At 38.6% G+C, this 21,318-nt stretch overlaps 2 protein-coding genes across 4 annotated transcripts in view; one reads left to right on the top strand and one right to left on the bottom strand.

Moving 5' to 3' along the window:
• The window catches only part of ABRAXAS1 (abraxas 1, BRCA1 A complex subunit), a 23,376-nt gene extending 8,192 nt beyond the window's left edge, over nt 1–15,184 (top strand). For both annotated transcript variants that reach the window (XM_048847847.2, XM_048847848.2), the window contains exons 4-9: nt 470–536; nt 1,490–1,683; nt 5,997–6,116; nt 9,972–10,056; nt 12,843–12,954; nt 13,657–15,184. In XM_048847847.2, coding sequence (XP_048703804.1) covers nt 470–536; nt 1,490–1,683; nt 5,997–6,116; nt 9,972–10,056; nt 12,843–12,954; nt 13,657–14,087 — 1,009 coding nt within the window. In that variant the 3' untranslated portion in view covers nt 14,088–15,184. The remainder of the gene's footprint in view (nt 1–469; nt 537–1,489; nt 1,684–5,996; nt 6,117–9,971; nt 10,057–12,842; nt 12,955–13,656) is intronic.
• Nucleotides 15,000–21,318, bottom strand: MRPS18C (mitochondrial ribosomal protein S18C). 2 transcript variants are annotated; one of them, XM_048847856.2, is made up of 6 exons: nt 21,151–21,310; nt 20,211–20,269; nt 16,791–16,874; nt 15,621–15,678; nt 15,206–15,265; nt 15,000–15,122 (listed from the first exon to the last, which is right to left on the bottom strand). In XM_048847856.2, exons 1-6 carry the CDS (start codon nt 21,239–21,241, stop codon nt 15,046–15,048), a joined length of 429 nt encoding a protein of 142 aa, XP_048703813.2. In that variant the 5' UTR covers nt 21,242–21,310; the 3' UTR covers nt 15,000–15,045. The 2 variants fall into 2 exon arrangements, with proteins under 2 accessions (XP_048703813.2, XP_048703814.2); XM_048847857.2 differs by lacking the exon at nt 15,206–15,265 and having other exon boundaries at nt 21,151–21,318.

Genomic DNA, 21,318 nt, shown 5'->3' with positions numbered 1-21,318 from the left:
GCTGTTCCTCTGAAACCTGACATTATAGTAATAATTTCATCTTGTGTTCATAATTGTTAATACGCATTTCATATAAACATTACACAAGAGTATTGATTATCAGTGAGTGTTAGTTTTTAAATGATACCTCAAAAGGTATATTTTGCACAAAAATTATTACACTAGTGTGTGGGGTGCTTTTGGTCACACTGTTCTTAAATGCTTTGCTAAATTGGGGCCTATATCTGTATTTAGAATGTGAATAACGGATGCCATTATTTCAATATCACTTTCAGACAGGCCTAATTTTTTTTATTATTGTTAGGTGTAAACAAGAAAATCAGGATGTACTGGGAAGGTGTTTCCCACTAGACTTTGTTTTAATAACATTGGATCAGATTGAAATGAGGTGGTTGCTAGATAATTTTAAGAAATATTTACTTTGGAATGTAACCTTTTATTCTCTGATCCTTCTTATGATCTCTTCTAGCTTTTATAACTCTGCAGGTGAACTGAATGAGCCTGAACTGAAGAAAATATTATCAGGTTGCAAAAAGGTATTTTATTTTTAAAAATAATCCATACTCTGGGGTTTTATGCAGGGTATTGTGCTGACTCTGTAATTGCTATGTTGATTCATATTTTAGTTATGTTTCATTCCATAATTTCACTTTAGGTACTTATTCCCTTTTGTTGTCTTTTCAGCCCATGACAAAAGTCTAAACTGTACTGAAATCTGTTCCTCACAAAGCAATCCTTTTTTTTTTCTTTTTTATTTAGGGGAATACTTATTCCCTCTTCTGTGCTGCTGTTGGATTTTTTTTCCTCATCTCCCAAGTGAACCATTTAAATGTTGCAGTGAGATCATATGGCCTCTTCTGTATTTGGATCAAAGAAGTGTTCTTCAGTTCAAACAGTTCACTTGAAACACAGATAGTTGGATTTCAGTTTATTGGAATTTTAGTACATGCATTGGAAGAGTTTGCCCTTTCATTTACTGAATCAGATTGACATCCTCTTGTCTGACTTAAAATACAAATAGTTTATTTTTCATCAAACGCCCTTGCTTCAGAACAGAATATATAAACAGGATGACACTGCAGTCGGATGGGGAGGTGTACTGGTACAGGGCCAAATTTGGAGCAAGCTTAATGGTTTGGGCATAAGCTTTGAAAGCGAACCAGTTTTGATAGATTTATATTCTCAGCACGTGAGGGGTATGAAATGTTTTCAGTAAGGCCTCAACTCAGTAGAATGTATAAGCAGGGGTAGTTCTAATGGAACTACTTGTGTTTAAGTGATTTGCTGAATAGGGATGGTACTACTTGTGTGTTTAAAGTCAAGCCTGTTTGCTGAATCAGGGTCTACGATCTTAAAGAATTCCAATTCAGTTCAGGGCTGACCCCTCTTCTGACTTTTTCACGTGTGTGTGTGTGTTTTGTTATATGGTTGTGTAATTCTAGGGAATGGTAACACTGATTAGATAAATCTTTTTTTTTTCCCTACCCAGAATGTGATAGGCTGGTACAAATTCAGACGTAATACAGACCAGACAATGACATTTCGAGAGAGACTTCTTCACAGGAATTTACAGTCATACTTATCAAATCAGGGTCTTGTCTTTCTGTTACTAACTTCCAGTGTAACTACAGAAAGCTGTTCCACTTACAGATTGGAACATGCTTTGCACAGACCACAAGAGGGGTAAGTACCACTCGGTTGTTGTTCTCTCTAATTCTAGTAGGACACAGGGATGTATGATAGATATGCTGTGACTTTCCTTATGCTATTCATTTTTCTAGTACTTCTCACCAAAATTACTATTTTTAATGCCAACATTGACTGATTCACTTAGGAAACCTGTTGATTTTCTTCATGAAAACAATCTTCAAGTAAACTAGACAAAGTTAGCAAAACAGATTTAGAAATGATTCTTTATACTGGTAGATCCTCCCCTCTCCCTTGTAATTTGGATGGATGTCTTTCTGTACATTTTTCTCTCTCTAGTTTCTTTCATTTGAACACTCCGACCCCAACCCTTGGTTTTCTCAGCTCCAAGTTTTCCGAGCAGTATTTGCAGCCCAAGATATAATTAAGTGATCTTGTAAGTCTTTATGTTCTGTCATCAGATGTTTTTTTTTGTTTTTTTGAGGAGTCTGATAGCAGATGTAGAGAAATCTTTAGCAATGACTGTTCTTAGCCTCTGACAAAGTTCACCTGGCATAGGCAAAGAACAACGTATGCCAGTTCCTGTATTGATTTTATCACTCTTAGTTTGTATCAAATTAACCACAAGGCTCTTTAAAGTATTAGCAATTCTTTTTAGACAATCTGGGAACTCAAGTCCTTACCAGAAGCAACCATCTACATTAGAGTGGGTCATAAGTTTTCTGACAGAACATTTTTCCATTGGAAAATGCCAATTAGTTGTTCTGTGGGAATGTGTATATTTTGACAAAATTCTGATGGAAACCAGGCAGGTTTCCGATGCGACAGAACCCTGCCTGGTCCTGCCATTTTGTCCATCTGACTTGGCAGCCCTGGTTCTCAGGCTCCTGGCTCCTCAGAAGCACCATCTCCTTTGCAGCTTGCCTGGGAGGCTGGCTGGGAGCCCTGGTTCCCAAGCTCATCTGCATCCCTAGTTTCCAGGCTCCCAAGGTTCCCCTGCTCCATGTCAGCTCTCCAGGTGGCCTGCCTCACCTGGAGAACTTGACAGCCAGGAATCCCAGACCAGGCTGCCTGGATCTTGGGGTGCCTTCCTGTCATCAGTCTGGGGGTTTTCCTCCTACCAGCAGCAGGGCTGGTTGACAGGAAAGACAGGCAGCAGTGGCACTGGTATGTTCCCATATTGGGATATTTCCTTCCACAGGAAAGGACATTTTATTCTGATTCAGACCAAAATCTCAAACTCAGTTTCCTGCTGGACAGATACTCTGTTTTCTACCCAGCTCAAATCTGGGGGTTTTGTATCTAGCTTGTTCAAGCTGTCATGTCAATGCCTACCAAATTTTTCCTATTACATATTATGTTGAATTTTCCTGTTATCTTTCATTACATTTTGACATCTTATTTCTTGGCACTTTCTATAAATGTTGCAATTTGATACAACAGCAGTACAACGATCTCTCTAAATTGGTCTTATGGCTTCATTCATCAACAACATAAACAGCAGTTTAAGTAAATTCAAAAAGCTGGCTTAATACAGTAGTTCACAAAACTATTTCATTAGTAAATTAACTCAATTTTTTTAAGAAAGCTTGTGTTGGTTTTGTTTATCTATTTGAATTACAAATTGGCCTGTCTCCCCTTTTTTAAAGGTAATTGGCACAGGGTGGAAATTATTTTGGGACTTTTTTGATCTTTTATAATCTATAAAGAGGCTGATTTTTCTTTTTTATCTTTAAAAATATCAGGAACATCAGGTCTTGTCTTCCATATTTTGAGATTTCATTGGAGGCCCCCCAAGGAATGGATTTGGGAGACTTCTTCATCATTAATTAAGAGGCTGGATGTTCAGTCTTTGATGAAGATCTTTTTCCAAATATTAATTTTGGCATTTATTTTAAAACACAAATTCAGAATGCTTAAAATTGAATTAAATAAGAATCACTTCCCCTTTCAGTGAGGTTTCCTTTCTTGATACCTGTGATGTCAGAATCCTACTCACGGCCTTTCAGGAAAAAACAGAGTAGGCAACTTAATTTCCAATGTAAAAAAATATTAAAAATAACAAATAACTTTCAGGCCCCCTTTCTGCATGATAAGAATAGAAAAGAGGAGGAGGCAATTTTCCCCACTTTTATGGGTCATCTTTAACAAACAAAGCTTTGCTACTGTCAATTGTGTTGACCAAACCTTCATTGCAATAAGTGGATGATGTTAAAAGGTGAAGGTAAAAGAAGCATGATCCAGCCAGTTGACAGTAGATCAACCATTTGAACATCACATGAAGTATATGGATCTGAAGGAGAATGGAAGTCACTTATCCCAGAATGAATAAGAAACAAACCATGCTCACACTGGAAATGGTTTACATTTGATTCCTTTGCATCTTTTCCCTGCTAGCGCTTAGAAACAGATTGTCATAACCAATCATCATTCAATTTTTAAGACTCTCTTGCTTGTGTTTAAAGAGTTCCCTTGATTTCTTTGCAAACCAATTGATGCCATGCTGTCCTAACCAAAATCCAATTTAAAAAGGTATAAATTAACCTTGAGAGACATTGCCAGGTAGCTTTGTCCTGAAACTTAAGTTTTACAAAACCTAAAATTAAAGGGAGTGCCTCAGTTCTGAATGACAGCTTTTTTTTCTTGCATTGCAAATGACACCTTAAAATATTATACCTGAAAGAAACAAATATTTTGGTTTTTGCTGTTTACGTAGTATGATTTTACATTTCAGCTTGGACAATGAAAGTAGATTAATCAGTTTCTAATCTGTTTCACTTGCAAGGTACGGTATCATAAACTATCTCAGTGCTGCATGTGTGAGTTGCAAATGTTGTAGGTCATGTGTTTAAAAATGTCTCCATTTAAATAAATTTAAATAAAAACATCAGTCTTCTAATTACCTAGATTTTGTCTGTGTTCCTGCCTGAGACTAAATGTGGAAGCCTGATTTTACAAAACCTAGCTTTTGAACCAAATCTAATCTTACACTATATCTCTAATACAAATGTCTTCATGGCTTTTTAACATTTCAGTTGAATAGAGTGTGGCTTTTATACAATGAAGGGGAATGTTTAGGTGTAAACAAACACTACAGTTAACACATCAGAACCTAAAAGTAAAAATGCCTCAAAACTAACTGAAATATTTTGATTCATTGTCCAAAAAATAAGTGTAAATTTAAATAGTACAAATAAGTAAACTAATCTTTAAAAATACCCTTTTCAATAACCAGATTCAAGTAAAAAAACCAGTAAATGACCTAAGGAAACATATGAATTCTCTTTTTGGTATTTTACATACACAAAAACATTTAAAAATAATAACGTAACCTTAAACATGGGAAAACTTGTGGAAATGTGACTTTAACTGGACTTTTGACCCATGTGTTAAATTTGAGATGTCATGACAAAGAGCCAGATCCTGTAAGCTATGTATGCCGTCAGCCGTGGAGAGCCCAACTTCAGTAGGGCTTTACAAAGAATTTCCCCTTGCGGAACAACTTGCAGGATCAGAGCCAAAATACAAAAACCAATGTCATTTCCAGTATTTAAAACATTGAATAATAGTTCATGATAAACTTATTGTGATGGGGGTAGGGCCATGCTCTCCAATTATAGGCTACGTAATTTTAGCATTTGGGGCCTGCTTCAAAGCCCATTGAAGTCAATGGCAGTCTTTTCGTTGACTACAGTGAGCTTTAGAGATAACTGAAAGTGAACATCTTCATCAAGTAGGCTTTTTACTCAGAGCATCTGGTGTCTCCCCCAAGGGGGAAAAATCTATACGAGAGTCACCTAAGAGAGTCTCAGATCTTCTGGGCGTGCTTCATTTGTGGCTCAACAAAGTTAGTTTCACTACCTGATCCACTAAGAAAACTGACCATTTATTCCCACCCTTTGTTTCCTCTTTTAACCAGTTACTGATCCATGAGAGGATCATCCCTCTTATCCCATGATTGCTTATTTTGCTTAAGAGCCTTTGTTGAGGGATCTTGTCAAAGGCTTTCTGAAAGTCTAAGTACACTATATCCATTGGATCACCCTTGTCCACGTTTGTTGACCATCTCAAAGAATTCTAATAGATGGCTTTTGTAAAGAGAGACCATGCCTCACCCATGTTGACTCTTCCTCAACATATTGTGTTTCTCTGTGTCTAATAATTCTGTTCTTTACTATAGTTCCAACCAATTTGTCTGGGACTGAAGTTTATTCCTCTATGAGAATTAATAAAATGGAATTCTGCACCTGTATCATATAGTTTTATAATAAAGATTATCTTTCACAGATACAACACTATTTCTAAAACTTACACTGATAAATTTTTATGTTCTTGCTTTTTTTAAAAAGTCTTTTTCAGAAAGTTCCTCTAGTAGTTGCCAACTTGGGTATGGCAGAACAGCAAGGTTACAGAACTGTGTCTGGCTCCTGTATTTCTGATGGCTTTCGCAGAGCAGTAATAAAACACAGGTAGGAATGATGTACTTTTTTCATATTGAACTTGTTTCTTCTAATGATATTTTGTATATTTCAAAAACTGACATACTGGGAAGGAACCAGCAGTTTGACACTTTCAGAATCATAAAGAGTGAGAAACAATATTTGTATTAAATTTTACCTACAGTATCTCATCTGATACACCCCAACAGGTAACCTTCATAACTGAAAGGTTTCGTATTAAGTAATATGTGCCAAAGACGATTTGTAGGGTAATTGAACTCTTCTTCTCTAAATGGAAATCAATGACCAGTTCACAATTTTGGGTCTGTGCTTCTTTGTATCCAGATGTAGAATGCTTCATAGGTAAAATTCTAACCCATTTAAACCTCTTCAGCAAGTGATGCAACCCTAATTTGCTAGCCAGGTATAACTGTTAGGGACTTATTCCTTCACCCGCTCACTGCCCTGGTCCTTCTCGCATGAACAGAGAGCAACAATACCTGAAGTCCGAAGGTGCAAACAATTCAATGTTTATTGGGGTGAACTTCCAGCAAGCATGATTCAAGTTTCCTTCCTCAGTGTCTCGCAAGAATGATTCCAGTTTCCTTCCTCAGTGTCCCCCTTCCCAGCTCTGACACCACAGAGCCTTGCCTGTGTCCCTGTTCCCATTTCCCCGCCTTAGCAAAACATGATTCCAATTCCCCCACCCCCATTCCCTGTTCCCATTCCCCCCCCTTATTTCCTGATTGACGGCAGACTATATAGTAAAACTTGTTCTGCTTAGCCATACCTTAACAAATCGTTTTACTGAAATTTAACTAACCAATTCTAACATATTGTAATATGATTATCTAACCAATTATATCCCACCACCTTAATTTGCTTACACCCAACAAAATTAATTATACAGCAGACAGAAACAATCACAGAACCAGACAGAGATTATATAGACTAACAATAAGGAAATGGGGACTAAAGTGATAGAACAACAAAGAAATGAGGAATTCACACCTCAGCTATTGATAAGTGAGTTCTTGCCAGACAGGTGTCAGAGTAGCAGCCCTGTTAGTCTGTATCCGCAAAAAGAAAAGGAGTACTTGTGGCACCTTAGAGCCTAACAAATTTATTTGAGCATAAGCTTTCGTGAGCTACAGCTCATGTTAGTCTCTAAGGTGCCACAAGTACTCCTTTTCTTCTTGCCAGACAGGATGCTATCAAACTAAGTTTCCTTTATATCTTCTAGGCTCTTCCCTTTCTCTGGAGGTGATGGGCATTATCAGGACAGGATTGTATTCCTAACAGCCAAATAGCACCTTATTTCAATGTGACTAGTTTGGAATGTAAGGATTTGACCATACACTTCCCAGCTTTTGGCTGCCTCTGCTGCTTAGCCAAAGGCCTTAGCCTAAGAACAGGGTCTCAGACTGTCACAGTAAGAGAGGGCCCTTACACGGGCAGACAGTGATTTTGATTCTTTCTTTTATACCTCTATAACTTACACGGGCAGACAGTGATTTTGATTCTTTCTTTTATACCTCTATAACTAGCTAAGTGATGATAATACACCTAAATTCTTAAAGTATAGACCTTTGCAGACAGACCTGAATATCTATATCCTAATAACAATAACAATCACTGAGTAAACTTTTGTTTTGTAATTCATTGCTTTTCCATAACTTTTGGCCAAGCTCAGTTGTCATAACAAATTGAATTGATACTGTCAACTTCAAAATAATGTTGTATACAAAATGTCTTTACCTACATTAATGATAATACCTTAAATTATTTAAATTACCGGTAAATCCAGTTTACTTTGCTGTAATGCTCTTTGTTCTTTGCATTTCTATAGATTGGCCAATGAAGTTGAAGTCATTTTCGTTTAGTTGATTTTTCATATTCTTGGTGCTGCTGGATTTTTGTTTTAAGAACAGTTTATTTAAAAAATAAATCTAAGCAACTGAACCATTTCTAATGGAATTTAAAAAGTCCACGGAAATAATTCTGTTCGGTTTGTAACATCTTGCTTTTACAAAAGCTAAATGTGGGGCCAGATAAGAGTTTTTCCTTTACGATAATATTACTTTGCCCTCTCTCACCTTCTGAGGATCTGACAATGATTATACTTACTAACAAATTAAACATCTTGACACACCTGGAAAGATAACTAGAGACTATTCCAATATCGCAGTTGGGGAACAAAGACACAGAAGTTAAATGACTTGCCCAAAGTCACTCACGAGTCTGTAGAAGAGATGGGAATACAACCCATATGTCATGAGCCTGTGTTTTAATCACTTGCTAGACTGTTCTTACTATGAAATATTCTGTAGCATGGAGACTACATCCTTCACATAGAGGGACAGTCTCAAATCTTTCTCTCTAATGTTTGGTTTTGCAACTGGCTGGTGAGATGTTTCATGTAGCAACTTGGCATTGTGCTCCTGTATACCCTAATAGGTCCATCAATGGCTGTTAGCCAGGATGGACAGAGATGGTTTCCCTAACCCCTGTTTGCCAGAAGCTGGGAATGGGTGATGGGATGGATCACTTGGTGATTACCTGTTACGTTCATTCCCTCTTGGGCACCTGGCATTGGCCCCTGTCGGAAAACAGGATACTGGGCTAGATGGACCTTTGGTCTGACCCAGTGTGGCCATTTTTATGTTCTACCGTACCCCTACACAAGGGACTCTCAGCAGCTTTCCTCTGGGCACTGCCCCCTGCACTGCTTTATCCCTGCATCTGTTACTCTGCCCAGCTTCGTCCTGTGGGCTTTAAAATATAAAAATAAATGGAGATATACTTATCTCATAGAGCTGGAAGGGACCTTGAAAGGTCATAGAGCCCAGTCCCTTGCCTTTACAGCAGGACCAAGTACTGTCCCTTATTTTTGCCCCAGATCCTAAATGGCCCCCTCAAGGATTGAACTCACAACCCTGGGTTCAGCAGGCCAATGCTCAAACCACTGAGCTGTTCCTCCCCCTGCTTGGCCTATTCCTGAAATAGGTTCAATTCTGCACTATTCTCTCCTTCCCCAGTATGTTGTCCCTGACTTCTCCCAGCTCGCTTTCCAGAAGACTGTTCGTGTCTGGCTGCCTGAGACCTTGACCCCATATAAGCAGGGGAGAGAGTGCAGTTGGCTGGAGAGGAGGGGCACACATTCTCCTGGCTTGCAGCCTCTTGCCCCCACACTTAGCTCACTACTGCGTGAGAATGAAATGAACAGATCCCTGTTGCTACCAAGCTGCCTCCAGTCCCCCATGCTTCACCTGTCCACATAGAGTGCAGCATTCCTGCTCTGCACATGAAGGGAGCAGCCTCTGTGCGGGAGTCAGTAGGCCCTGCAGCTGCTTCTGTTGGGGACACCCAGAACTGCAGTCCAATCCTAACAGCTAAGGCTACTGTCAGTGGCACAAGCAGCAGCAGCTAGAAGCCCTGCGCTACCTGGAAAAAAAAAAGGTGTAGAACCACTGGTATGTTCCATGCTGCATGCCTGTGTTTCCCTTAGTCTGAGAACCTCTGCTATAGACCACTGTACAGAGATGTATTTAGGTTATTGGCTTGTATATGTTAGCTAATCCTTTTACCACAGATTCTGGATCTGAGGAGAGGATAAAAATCACAAAATATCTTATTTAATAAAAGTGTTAAGAAACAAGTATCTCCCCGTGAAAGGTGTACTGGAGTCCAGAGACCTACAGTTTATAATCAAACACAAAAGTAAAAGCCAAAAGTCCACTACTGCTCCTCATTGAAAATCCATTATGCTTAAGGAATTACAGCTGATGTAGACATCTACGTTAGACTTTAGTGGACAAAAGCATCACTCGGTTCACATGCACAGTTAAGTTTAATTCTATAATGGGCTTCTTTTTGTGTCCAAAGGTCAGAATTTTTTTATGAAGATGGATCATTAAAAGAGGTTCACAAGATTAATGAACTGTATGCCACCTTGCAGGAGGAATTGAAGGTAGGTCATTAACTTTCAGAAAAGCACATGTCAGATCGTAGATGTTAAGGTAGCACTGCAAACAAGTCAAATATTCACACTGGAGGTCCTGATTCTCATTTACATTAAGGCAACCTAACATAGCACAAAGAAGCCTTAAAGTGACTGTAAATATAATTTGTTCCCCCTTCAAGGTCCTTTTGTACTGCCAACATAATGTAAAGTGGCATTATTGTACCTGAGAATTAGATCCAAGGTGTCTTGTGCAGAAATATGCAAATATAAGGGAGGTGGAAGAAAGACTTGGTATAAAACAGTTGACATAAGTCATACAAAATCTAGCATTTCCGTTAACTGCTTGGATGATTACAAACAATGACCCAAAACAGTGGAGAACTTGAGTTATTTGCTGGGATCTCAATGCAGGGCTTGAAAAATGTACCTGATACAAAAGATGGACTGTTGCAGAAGAGACAACCAGCTAAATCCTAGGGTAGTACCAAAGAAGTCAAGTCCCTTCCTTCCATCTGCTGAAAAGGGGCAAGGTGCTGTTATTCCAAGTAGGATGCTCTGCCTGAGTCTGCCATGTCAGTCAGTCATACCTGAGGATACTGGCCTTCCTCCTCAGGCAGCTAGAAATTTAGATATCTACAACACCCTCTTTTTTTGTGCGGGGGAGGGGTTCATTGGCTATTGTAAGGGATTGGAATGAGAAGGGTGCCCTCTGCTACTCTGCTCCCAATCTTGTCTTTTAGTTTCTCCTCCCCATAAATATCTATGCCTTCCACACCTGTCTTTCCAAAGGGAATTCTGGATTAAGCAGTAAAACTGGTGGAAACATTAATCTGCCATGTTACATAAGTGTTAACATCTCAGAGGAAACAGAGCAGTGAATGAACTGCTTGGAGTGAGATTGAAGGTGACACACCCTTGAAAAGTTCACAAATTAGCATATGGGTCTGCTCCTAAGTGCTGGAAATTCTATTTAGGAAACTTTCTGGGCATAATCTATGAATTTCAGTACAACAGTGTTTTTTTTAAAAGTTTCCAATCCCTGTGGTTGTGAAGATTACATCAAATCCATATTTGAAAAGTTAACTGATAAATTAATTTGAGTGGCAGCTGTAGTGTCTTTGGTGCAGTTTATATCTTTTCCAATGAGCAAAAGAGTGATAGGTAAGATACTTATGATTTCACGTTACTATTCAATGGAAGCTCACAGCAAGGTTTTCAGACTTTTCCCTAATTCCAGATAAATTTATATCTTGCTTGCTCAAAGATGATCTTTCAGGCACTTAGTCCTAAGGGAAACGGGAGATATCTTAACAGTGCTTTGAAGCCTAATGAAGAAGCACAGTAGTTTTCCATTCCCCACAAGAAAAGAGTGTTCCCAAACAGGGATCACTGGACTGCACTGCAGACTATGAGTCACTCCTACTAGACTATATGGAAGACTTAGGTTTTGGCTACTGTGTTAGAGAAATTATTAAGTTTTTTGTAGCACAACTAGCTTTAGTTAAACTTTGTGTTCAATCTTCTAAGAGGAGTTCCTCAATATGATTATGGTACAAGAAACAAATGTCAGAATTTTTGTATTAAGCACAGACTCATATCAAAGCTTCTATCTGGGCAATACCAAACACAAAATCATGGAAGTCTGGGATTTGTCCAATAACTTTTGCAAATATAAGGAAAGAAAGTTGGCTCCTTATCTGGTAATGAGCCTGCAATCACAGTTTTTAAAATTAATGAGCTCTTGCATTACTTTTTGGAAATTGGTCTTGAGAAAAATAAGTAGATAGTATGGCTATTTGGAAGTAATAAGGATTATAAATACTGTTTTTAAAAACAGGAGAAACTAAATGTGAATCATCTAGAGGTGCTAATTAGTATGCACCTCAGAGTCAGATGGGAACAAGGTAGTTTACTAAGCTGCTGGAAATTTAAAAGTAGTATCATGATTTTAGACATCAGAATGGAAGGGGCTAGGGGAAGAATTTTCTTTTAAATATTGAGAAAGACAACTTTACCATAACTAAAGTCGCATCCAGGAGATAAGTTCCAAGCACAAAAGAAACAACTGAATCTTAAGCACTATATACACAGGATTAGAGAGAAACTTGGCTGTCCTTTTAAATTGAGATGAAAAATGGTTAAAGAAGGAACACCATTCATGTAACTTTTACGGACTTCAGTAAAGCACATGATACAATACCTCACTTTCTTGAAATAGTCATTCAAAGTTACTTGGACAGAAGTACTACCTGTAGGCCTGCGGAGTGCCACAAATCAATGTTAGGTTCATGTTTTTAAAACCAAGTGAATTCAGTTGTTAAAAGTGATGGAACTAGGAGTAGTAACATGAAATTAAACAAAGGAAAACATGGGAAATTTCAAGTGGTATTTTGAGTAACCCTGATGGGAGAAAGTAAACTTGCCTCCAAGGGAAAACAGATGAAGTCCCATTTCTTGAGTTTAAAAGTAGACTGCATAAAATACTAGAATATACTGTAGCAAACCTTCTAGGATTATAGGTGGAATGGACTACAAGATTTTTTAAGTGTTTTCCAGGTAGTTGCTGATTCAGTAATCTTACCGTTCACTATACCCACAATGTTGCTTTGTATGTTTGTTTAGTAGTATTGGACCTTTTCTTTTTTTAAAAAAAAGACATTGTACAATGTGTTAACTTTTTTTTTTTTAAGGATGCCTTGAAATTTATCTGGAACACTTAAATAAATAAATCCAATATAAGACTGACTTAATGACTACAATTGAATGTTCAGTAGAATTGACTTCTCTTGCAGAAGATATGTTCTAAAGTAGAGGGCAGCGAACGATCAGTAGAGAAACTCCTAGCAGAAGTGGACCAACTAAAACAAGAAATAAAAAGAAAAAAGGAGCCGACACAAACTTCAGGTAATGCAGAAAGATAATCAAGCGTCTCCATGGAAATATGAGTTATGTGACAAAACTGAACATGTAAAAATACTTAATATAACTAGGAGGAATCCATAAGACATGAAATTTCAGCTCTGCTTATCCCACTAAATTCAGTCTGGTCTAAAAACCCTAAAATATGGAATTAATTCTAGAGTCTACATTAGTGAGTAATCTCTACAGTTGCAATTTTGGAAGTTTGCCACTAGATATTAAACTACATATGAAATGCCACTCATTACGAGCACTTATCTTTATTCTCAGTGTATCAAAAAATAAAATTTGCTAGCCACTGAATTTTTTGCAAATGGAGTCTGAAAACAGTTTGGATATTTGTGTTTAGCCACCATCACTTTCTAACTACCAGTCAAAAGAGAAACTTAATACCTTTTCTTGAAAGGAGAAAGTTTGCTAATCATAGTAAGTTAATTTATGTATATGAACATAATTCCAATTTTAATTTCTATAATAGTCCAATTTTAATTTCTATACATTACCAGCATAGACCTCTCTATACAATGTATTGTATAGAGAGGTCTATGCTGGTAATGTATAGAAATTAAAAGGACTATTCTGCACATTAAGCCACTCCAAAACTTTCAAACAAAAAGGCGACTGAACACTAATGATGGGAATACTAGAAAAGGCTAGTTTGAAATTCTTATTTTTTCTATTATTTAGGAGAGAACAAGTGTGTTTCAGATGAACCAAAGGAGAATGTTTTCCTTTGTCAAGCTTTACAAACATTTTTCCCAAATTCTGGACTTCAGACCTGCATTGTTTCCTTAAAAGGCAGGCAGATTTCTAAACACTGCTGTAACACGGACCACAAAATAAATGTCATGGACAAACTGACTCTAATACAAGAAGACAGTGACTTTCCTGAAGCTGGAACAAGGCACATAACCAAGCGTAAAGCTAGCGTGACCACAGCTGGACGAAAACCATTCAAGAAATCACGCTCATTGCAACTTCACCATAAGTTACTTAAAGGGGACCAAGACAACAGAGACCAAGAAGGAAAGCTTACAATGAGTGGTACTGAAACAGAGGAGGAAACTTTGGAGAAACTTAAAGACACTAATGAATATCCACAATCGCCAACTTTTTAATCCTTTTGGGCCAGGTGTAGGATTTTCCTCAGGGTGACTACTGCTGCACCAAAAAACTGCTGCCAACACATTTACTATGTTCCATCAATTGACAGTAGGGCTAAACTAATGTATTTAAGTATCCTTTTGTAAAAATTTTTACATGTACAACAGTTTTTTAAAATGCAGGTATCTTATTTGGAAAAATATAGAGCAGAGTCCAGATTACATTCCCTCACTCTGCATTCCCTTTCTCTCAGGGCTCACAGTAGGAAGAATAGTAGTAGAGTACAGACATTGAAAACTGAAGAGCTGCTGCAACTGTCAGGGTTGAGATGTGCTGTACCTTGCCTTTTTAAGTGATGATATGTACTTACTGCTAAGCTATTGCTGAAGGAGGCTACCACCACATTTAAGATTTGCTCAGCAGCAGCTGAAATAGACAGTGCCAAAGCAGCTTGGTATCTGGGTCTGCTACAATGTTATGTTAACAGCAAAGGTTGCTCTGTCTTACTCTAATCACTTGCTCTCTTGCATTCTGACCATTTATATCTTGGGTTTTACTTGCAAATTGCTCCTATGATGAGCAAGTTTAACTCCATGTTTTCCCTTACTTCAAACTCAGAAAGGTATGGAGTAGGGTCCTGCTGCATTTTAAGATGAGATTATAATGCAGGAAAACAGCACACAAGTGTTTTGAGACGTTTCCTACAGGTTTTAAGTTCTCTATTGCAAACATGGAGAACTTTCTCTCTTAATGAGTGCTCAGTTCTGTTATTTGTTATAGTGTGTAATATGTCACAACTTCTTTCTGGCAGTTATGTAGAGGAATGCCAAGCATTTTGGGTAAGAGTATAACTGACCGGAGCATCCGTTCTAAAATTGTTAGTATTTTGTTACAAAGATGTAAAGGTTCTGATAGTAATGAGTATATAAACATTATAAATAACTTTATTGTTTTATGCACAATTTACATAACTTACTCCGGATGCCTGATATCACAAATTTTTGGGTCATTAAGAAATGTTGGATCCTTGTACACAACTGGCATAAATCCTGCAAGAAATTAATACTGGTGTTAAGTGTTTAAATAAAAAAAATAATTTTGTCTACAAAAACTAGTTTACAGCTATGCTTACCAATTACATGAGCTCTTTTAATGGCTTTTGAAATCTCTTTCTGTTTCTTCCCACACAAGCCTGTAAAGACAGGTTTTTAGCATCTTATTTCAGGTATCCAAATAATAGATGGAAGTTGGTTATTAAGGATTCCCTTGGGACTTTTTTTTAAAAAAAACCTTACTAGAAAATAGATAAATCAGATTACAGAAACTATTAGTATGTAGAAAGTGTACAATTCAAATGTTTGAATTCCTAATCATGAAAATACCCAGTTATATCACATTACTCAGTGGTTTCACAGTGGACAGTAATTCTTACCACTATGATGGTTAAATTCAAAATGCTAAATTTTAATATTAGCCTTAAGTCAACACTTGTAATAAGATAAACAAAGATTACTTGTTAAATTGACATTAGACTACAGCTTACATACCTGTTATATGTCTGCCATAAATGCGACCAGTATATGGAGAAACAAACTGGGATAGAAGCTATTGAAGAAGCAAAAAGCTTAATAAATAGTCTTGCAAACCAGTAACTTTAAACACTAATTTTTTTTAAAAAGTGGTATTTCACACTATTGTATGCGCCCTATGTTATGGCATATGACGTTATTTGTCTTAAAGAACTTATCACAAGAATAACTTGCTGGCTTTTAAACCAGAATTTAAAAACCATGTATATTAATGTTCTAAATATGATCACCTTTTCTGTGGAGCTCATCTTAGTTCTTTACAAATATTAAGAAATTAATTAGCCCCTCACCTCCTATGGTTACTATCATCTGCACTTTACACATCAGGAACTGAGTCACGCATTAAGGCCAAAAGCATCTACTAGCTTTGGAGGTCCAGTTTGAGAATCCTATGGCATGATTTTTCAGAGTACTCCCATTAATCTCCGTTCCAGTCGTGAGTGCTCAGCACTTCTGAAAGTCAGAGCCCTAAGTATCTCAAAGAGGCAACAATTTTTCAGCTGTGCCCTTTTGCAAAACTGAAATTTTCCTCAAGAAAATAAGTTTTTTACATACTAATATTAGCAGCCAAATGAATACTAACTTCCCCTACAAGCTAGTACATTAAGCTCTTCACTCTTCTGAATGTCATGCTTCACCCACACAACCCTGTTGTGAGTGTCTCCTCTAGTAAGGATAGGAGGCCCAAACTATTCTGTACATCAGATTTCATTCTTCTAGTCACTCATAAAGCAAATGATAGTTCAGCTGATCACTGTCCTAACCACCTGCCCCTTGTGGAGAGCCCTACAGCATCAGTCTAGTTTTGCATACCATAAAATCATACCTGTGCCCCAAATACTCCCCCCAGCAGTGCCGCTGGAAGCAAGGAAGTGAAATTGACTGTCAATTTAGCTCTGCTTCTGCAGGCGCAGCATTTCCTCCAGCTAGTACAAAGAGAACAAGCTAGTGGGGAGCAGTGCTCACATTCTCCCCCAACTTCATACCCTTCATTTCTAGAATTGAATCCTTCTAGTCCCATTTTCCCCTGGTTCCTCCTGCCTAAAAAGCAGCTTCCCCACAAATAAAATTGACCAAACAATTGCCTGAGACAATCACTGCACAAATTCATATGGTAAAGAATCTCACCTGTACATTCTTGTAGTCTACATTTATTCCACACAAGACACATCTTTTAGGAGGATCCTTATAGGGGTTTTCCATTTGAATTGGCTGAAATAAGAAGTAGTTTATTATTCTACTTCTTGATTTCTTTGGAACACAAATAAAAACGTTCTGGAAAATTGAAATGAAGGCTGATTTTAAGACTTAACAATAGCACATGTCATTAGAAGTGGTTTCATATTGCAAACCCAGACCTTGGCTTCCCAAGCTGCCGTAGGTTAAAAGTAGGGCGGTTGATTAATCGAAGTTAACTCATGCCATTAACTCAAAAAAATTAATCGCAATTTAAAAAATTAGTCATGATTAATCGCAGTTTTATTTGCATTGTTAAACAATAGACAACCAATTGAAATTTATTAAATTGGATGTTTTTCTACACTTTCAAATATATTGATTTCAATTAAACAGAACACAAAGTGTACAGTGCTCACTTTATATTATTTTTAATACAAATATTTGCACTGTAAAAATTAGTTTTTCAGTTCGCCTCATACAAGTGCTGTAGTGCAATCTCTTTATCCTGAAAGTGCAACTTACAAATGTAGATTTTTTTTGTTACATAACTGCACTCAAAATAAAACAAGGTAAAACTTTAGCGCCTGCAAGCCCACTCCCTCTTACTTCTCGTTCAGCCAATTGCTAAGACAAACAAGTTTGTTTATATTTACAGGAGATAACGCTGCCCACTTCTTATTTACAATGTCACCAGAAAGTGAGAACAGGCATTCACATAGGACTTTTGTAGTCAGCATTGCAAGGTATTTACGTGCCAGATATGCTAAACAGCCATGCTTCAGCCACCATTCCAGAGAACATGCTTCCATGCAGAGGACGCTTGTTAAAAAAATAATGCATTAATTAAATTTGTGACTGAACTCTCTGGGGGAGGAGAATTGCATGTCTCCAGCTCTATTTTACCCGCATTCTGCCATATATTTCATATTACAGTAGTCTTGGATGATGACTCAGCACATGTTGAAAAGGAGGACTTGTGGCACATTAGAGACTAACAAATTTATTTGAGCATAAGCTTTCATGAGCTACAGCTCACTTCATTGGATGCATTCAGTGGAAAATACAGTGGGGAGATTTATATACACAGAGAATATGAAACAGTGGGTGTAACAAGAGTGATCAGGTAAGGTGACCCTATTACCAGCGGGGGGGAGACGGGGACCTTTTGGAGTTATAATCAAGGTGGGCCATTTCCAGCAGTTGACAAGAACGTCTGAGGAACAGCGGGGGGGGAGGGGGAAGAATGAACATGGGGAAATAGTTTTACTTTGTGTAATGACCCATCCACTCCCAGTCTCTATTCAAGCCTAAGTTAATTGTATCCAGTTTGCAAATTAATTCCAATTCAGCAGTCTCTTGTTGGAGTCTGTTTTTGAAGTTTTTTTGTTGAAGAATTGCCAAACAGACTCTCAGTACGATGTGTATGGTAATACCCATTGTTTCATGTTCTCTGTGTATATAAATCTCCCCACTGTATTTTCCACTGAATGCATCCGATGAAGTGAGCTGTAGCTCATGAAAGCTTATGCTCAAATAAATTGGTTAGTCTCTAAGGTGCCACAAGTCCTCTTTTTCTTTTTGCAGATACAGACTAACATGGCTGCTACTCAAACTCAGCACATGTTGTTCATTTTAAGAACACTTTCACTGCAGATCTGACAAAATGTAAAGAAGGTACTAATGTGACATTTCTAAAGATAGCTACAGCACTCAACCCAAGACTTGAGAATCTGAATCCCCTTCCAGAATCTGAGAGGGACGAGATGTGGAGCATGCTTTCAGAAGTCTTAAAAGAGCAACACTCCGCTGCGGAATCTACAGAACCCGAACCACCAAAAAGAAAGTGAACCTTCTGCTGGTGGCATCTGACTCAGATGATGAAAATGAACATGCACTGGTCTGCACTGCTTTGGATTGTGATCATGCAGAACCTGTCATCAGCATGGACACATGTCCCCTGGAATGGTAGTTGAAGCATGAAGGGACATGAATCTTTACTACATGTCTTATTTTCAAGGTCTTTCTGGTGACATTATAAATAAGAAGTGGGCAGCGTTATCGCCCGTAAATGTACACAAACTTGTTTGTCTTAGCAATTGGCTGAACAAGAACTAGGACTGAGTGGACTTATAGGCTCTAAAGTTTTACACTGTTTTATTTTTGAATGCAGTAATTTTTTTGTACATATTTCTATATTTGTAAGATCTTTCATGATAAAGAGATTGTACTACAGTAATGGCATTGGGTCAATTGAAAAATACTTTCTTTTGTTATTTACAATACAAATATTTGTAATAAAAATAAATATGAAGCGAGCACTGTACACTTTGTATTCTGCGTTTATTGAAATCAATATATTTGAAAATGTAGAAAACATCCAAAATATTTAAATAAATGGTATTCTATTATTGCTTAACAGCACAATAATTCGTGATTAATTTTTTAATCGCTTAATAGCCCCAGTTAAATGTAGAGATACTGATCTTGTCTCGGCACTTTTTTTACTTGTATGTATGGACCTCATCATCTTAGTATTGAGCATCTCCCAGATATTAAAAAGATAGAAAATTGTAACTCTTCCCTCCTCCCCACTTTATAAAAGAAATGGCTTTTAGTTGGTTCTATGTAGCACCACCATGACAACTGCTAGAATTCAGTAGGTGGAAGCAGTATGTTTCCTGGTTCCCTTCCTTGCTTGAAGGATGCTCCTCTAGGATTTACATAATGGAGGGATGAATGTGACTATATTAAGGCAAGGGGAGGAGGAGGGGTGGCTGAGTGAGGGGGTGCAGGGACACATGGGGACCAGGGAGATGTGGGGTCTGCATGGGAGAGATGCTAGGGTCTGCATGGGGGAGACTCCCTAACAATCCCCCCACCCCAAAAGCAGACTGTTCCATACTTCTCACACCCACACCCAACAACCCTCCAGGTTCACCTCCAGGCTTCTTCCCAGCAATTACTTCCCTCTTCCTCAGCTCCTCCATTACCCCTGATTCCCCCAAGCCTTTCCACTCCTTCTGAGGGGTGCAGGAAATAATTCATTTAAACTACAATGCAGAAACTTATTACTCAAATTTATATATTAATATGCCTACTAAGGAATCTATTTGTCAAAAAGCATTTCCTGAATCTTTGTTGTTGTCTGTATTGTTACAGATATACTTGTAGACAGGTATTTTGAAATAAATTACTAAAATTGAAACTGGCATGATTATATTATGTTATTTTGACAAATAAAAATATGCAGAACTTTTTATTTTTTGGCACAGAATTCCTCCATGATTAAACTCATACTTTCAAGAGCTATTTTTCTCAGCACTGCAAGCTTAGTCAACTACAAAATATGTGAAGTTAAAGCCTTCTTACCAGATCCTCATTGTGGGACACCTGTTCCTGCTGTGAACTATATCCCCTTCTCCACAACACTGTTGCCAGAACAAAATAAAAGTTACTGTTAAATCACTTTACAAATACTAAAAAGAAAAGGAGTACTTGTGGCACTTTAGAGACTAACCAATTTATTTGAGCATGAGCTTTCGTGAGCTACATCTGATGAAGTGAGCTGTAGCTCACGAAAGCTCATGCTCAAATAAATTGGTTAGTCTCTAAAGTGCCACAAGTACTCCTTTTCTTTTTGCGAATACAGACTAACACGGCTGTTCCTCTGAAACCTTTACAAATACTGGCTCAAAACAAAACAAAAAAACAATGTCCTGCCTAAACTGAAAGTTGTGCATCTTCCAAGGGGGAAAGTGGGTCGATTGTAGAAGTTTTTCCACTAAGAGATTAGGCACAGGGTCGGGAGGACCCTTCACTGAACTCTCAACGTCTTCCCCTGCTCTTTGTTTCCCTATTTTAAAATAGTCTTGCAGGTGCGTTCACAGTAACATTTCTGAAGTAGGCAGGAGACCTACTGGCAGCAGGGATCCTGCAAACACCAACCTCTAGCTCCATCAGTGGGCAGGCGAACCCTCCCTCCCCCCCACACTTGACCAGGGCAGGGGCGGTGACACCGCGAGGCCACCCTCGCACGCCTGCTCCGGGGGACACTCCCCGAGGCTTCAAAGGAGAGACACCCCAGAGCCCACCGGGGCGCGCCCCCCGTCCGCGGCGTTGCCATCCCAGAGGGGTCGGCGCTCTGCGGCCGCGTCACGTTGAGGGTGGAAACTGGGGACGGGAGAATTGCGCCCGCCCTGCCGAGGCTGCGGCCCGGCCGGCGGAGCCGGGGCTCCCAAGCCGCAGGGAGAGCGCGGACACCAGCTCAGGTGCTGCACGTACAGGCCCTCCCGCCCCCGAGGCCTCTCACCAGAGCAGGAGGCGCTGGCTCCTTGACCAGCTGCCAGGATCTGCTGGAGGCTCCCCCAGCCCCGGGATGAAACCACTAGGGTGGCCGCCATCTTCCTCCCGCCTGGCCCTTCACGGCACCCGTCCTCCTGTCACTACACTGTGGCGCGACCAACAGCGCTTAACCTCC

The sequence above is a fragment of the Caretta caretta genome, chromosome 4 (assembly GCF_965140235.1).
Source record: "Caretta caretta isolate rCarCar2 chromosome 4, rCarCar1.hap1, whole genome shotgun sequence".
NCBI lineage: Eukaryota > Metazoa > Chordata > Testudines > Cheloniidae > Caretta > Caretta caretta.
The sequence above is the reverse complement of the archived record's forward strand: the minus strand, read 5'-3'. Positions and strand labels throughout refer to the sequence as shown.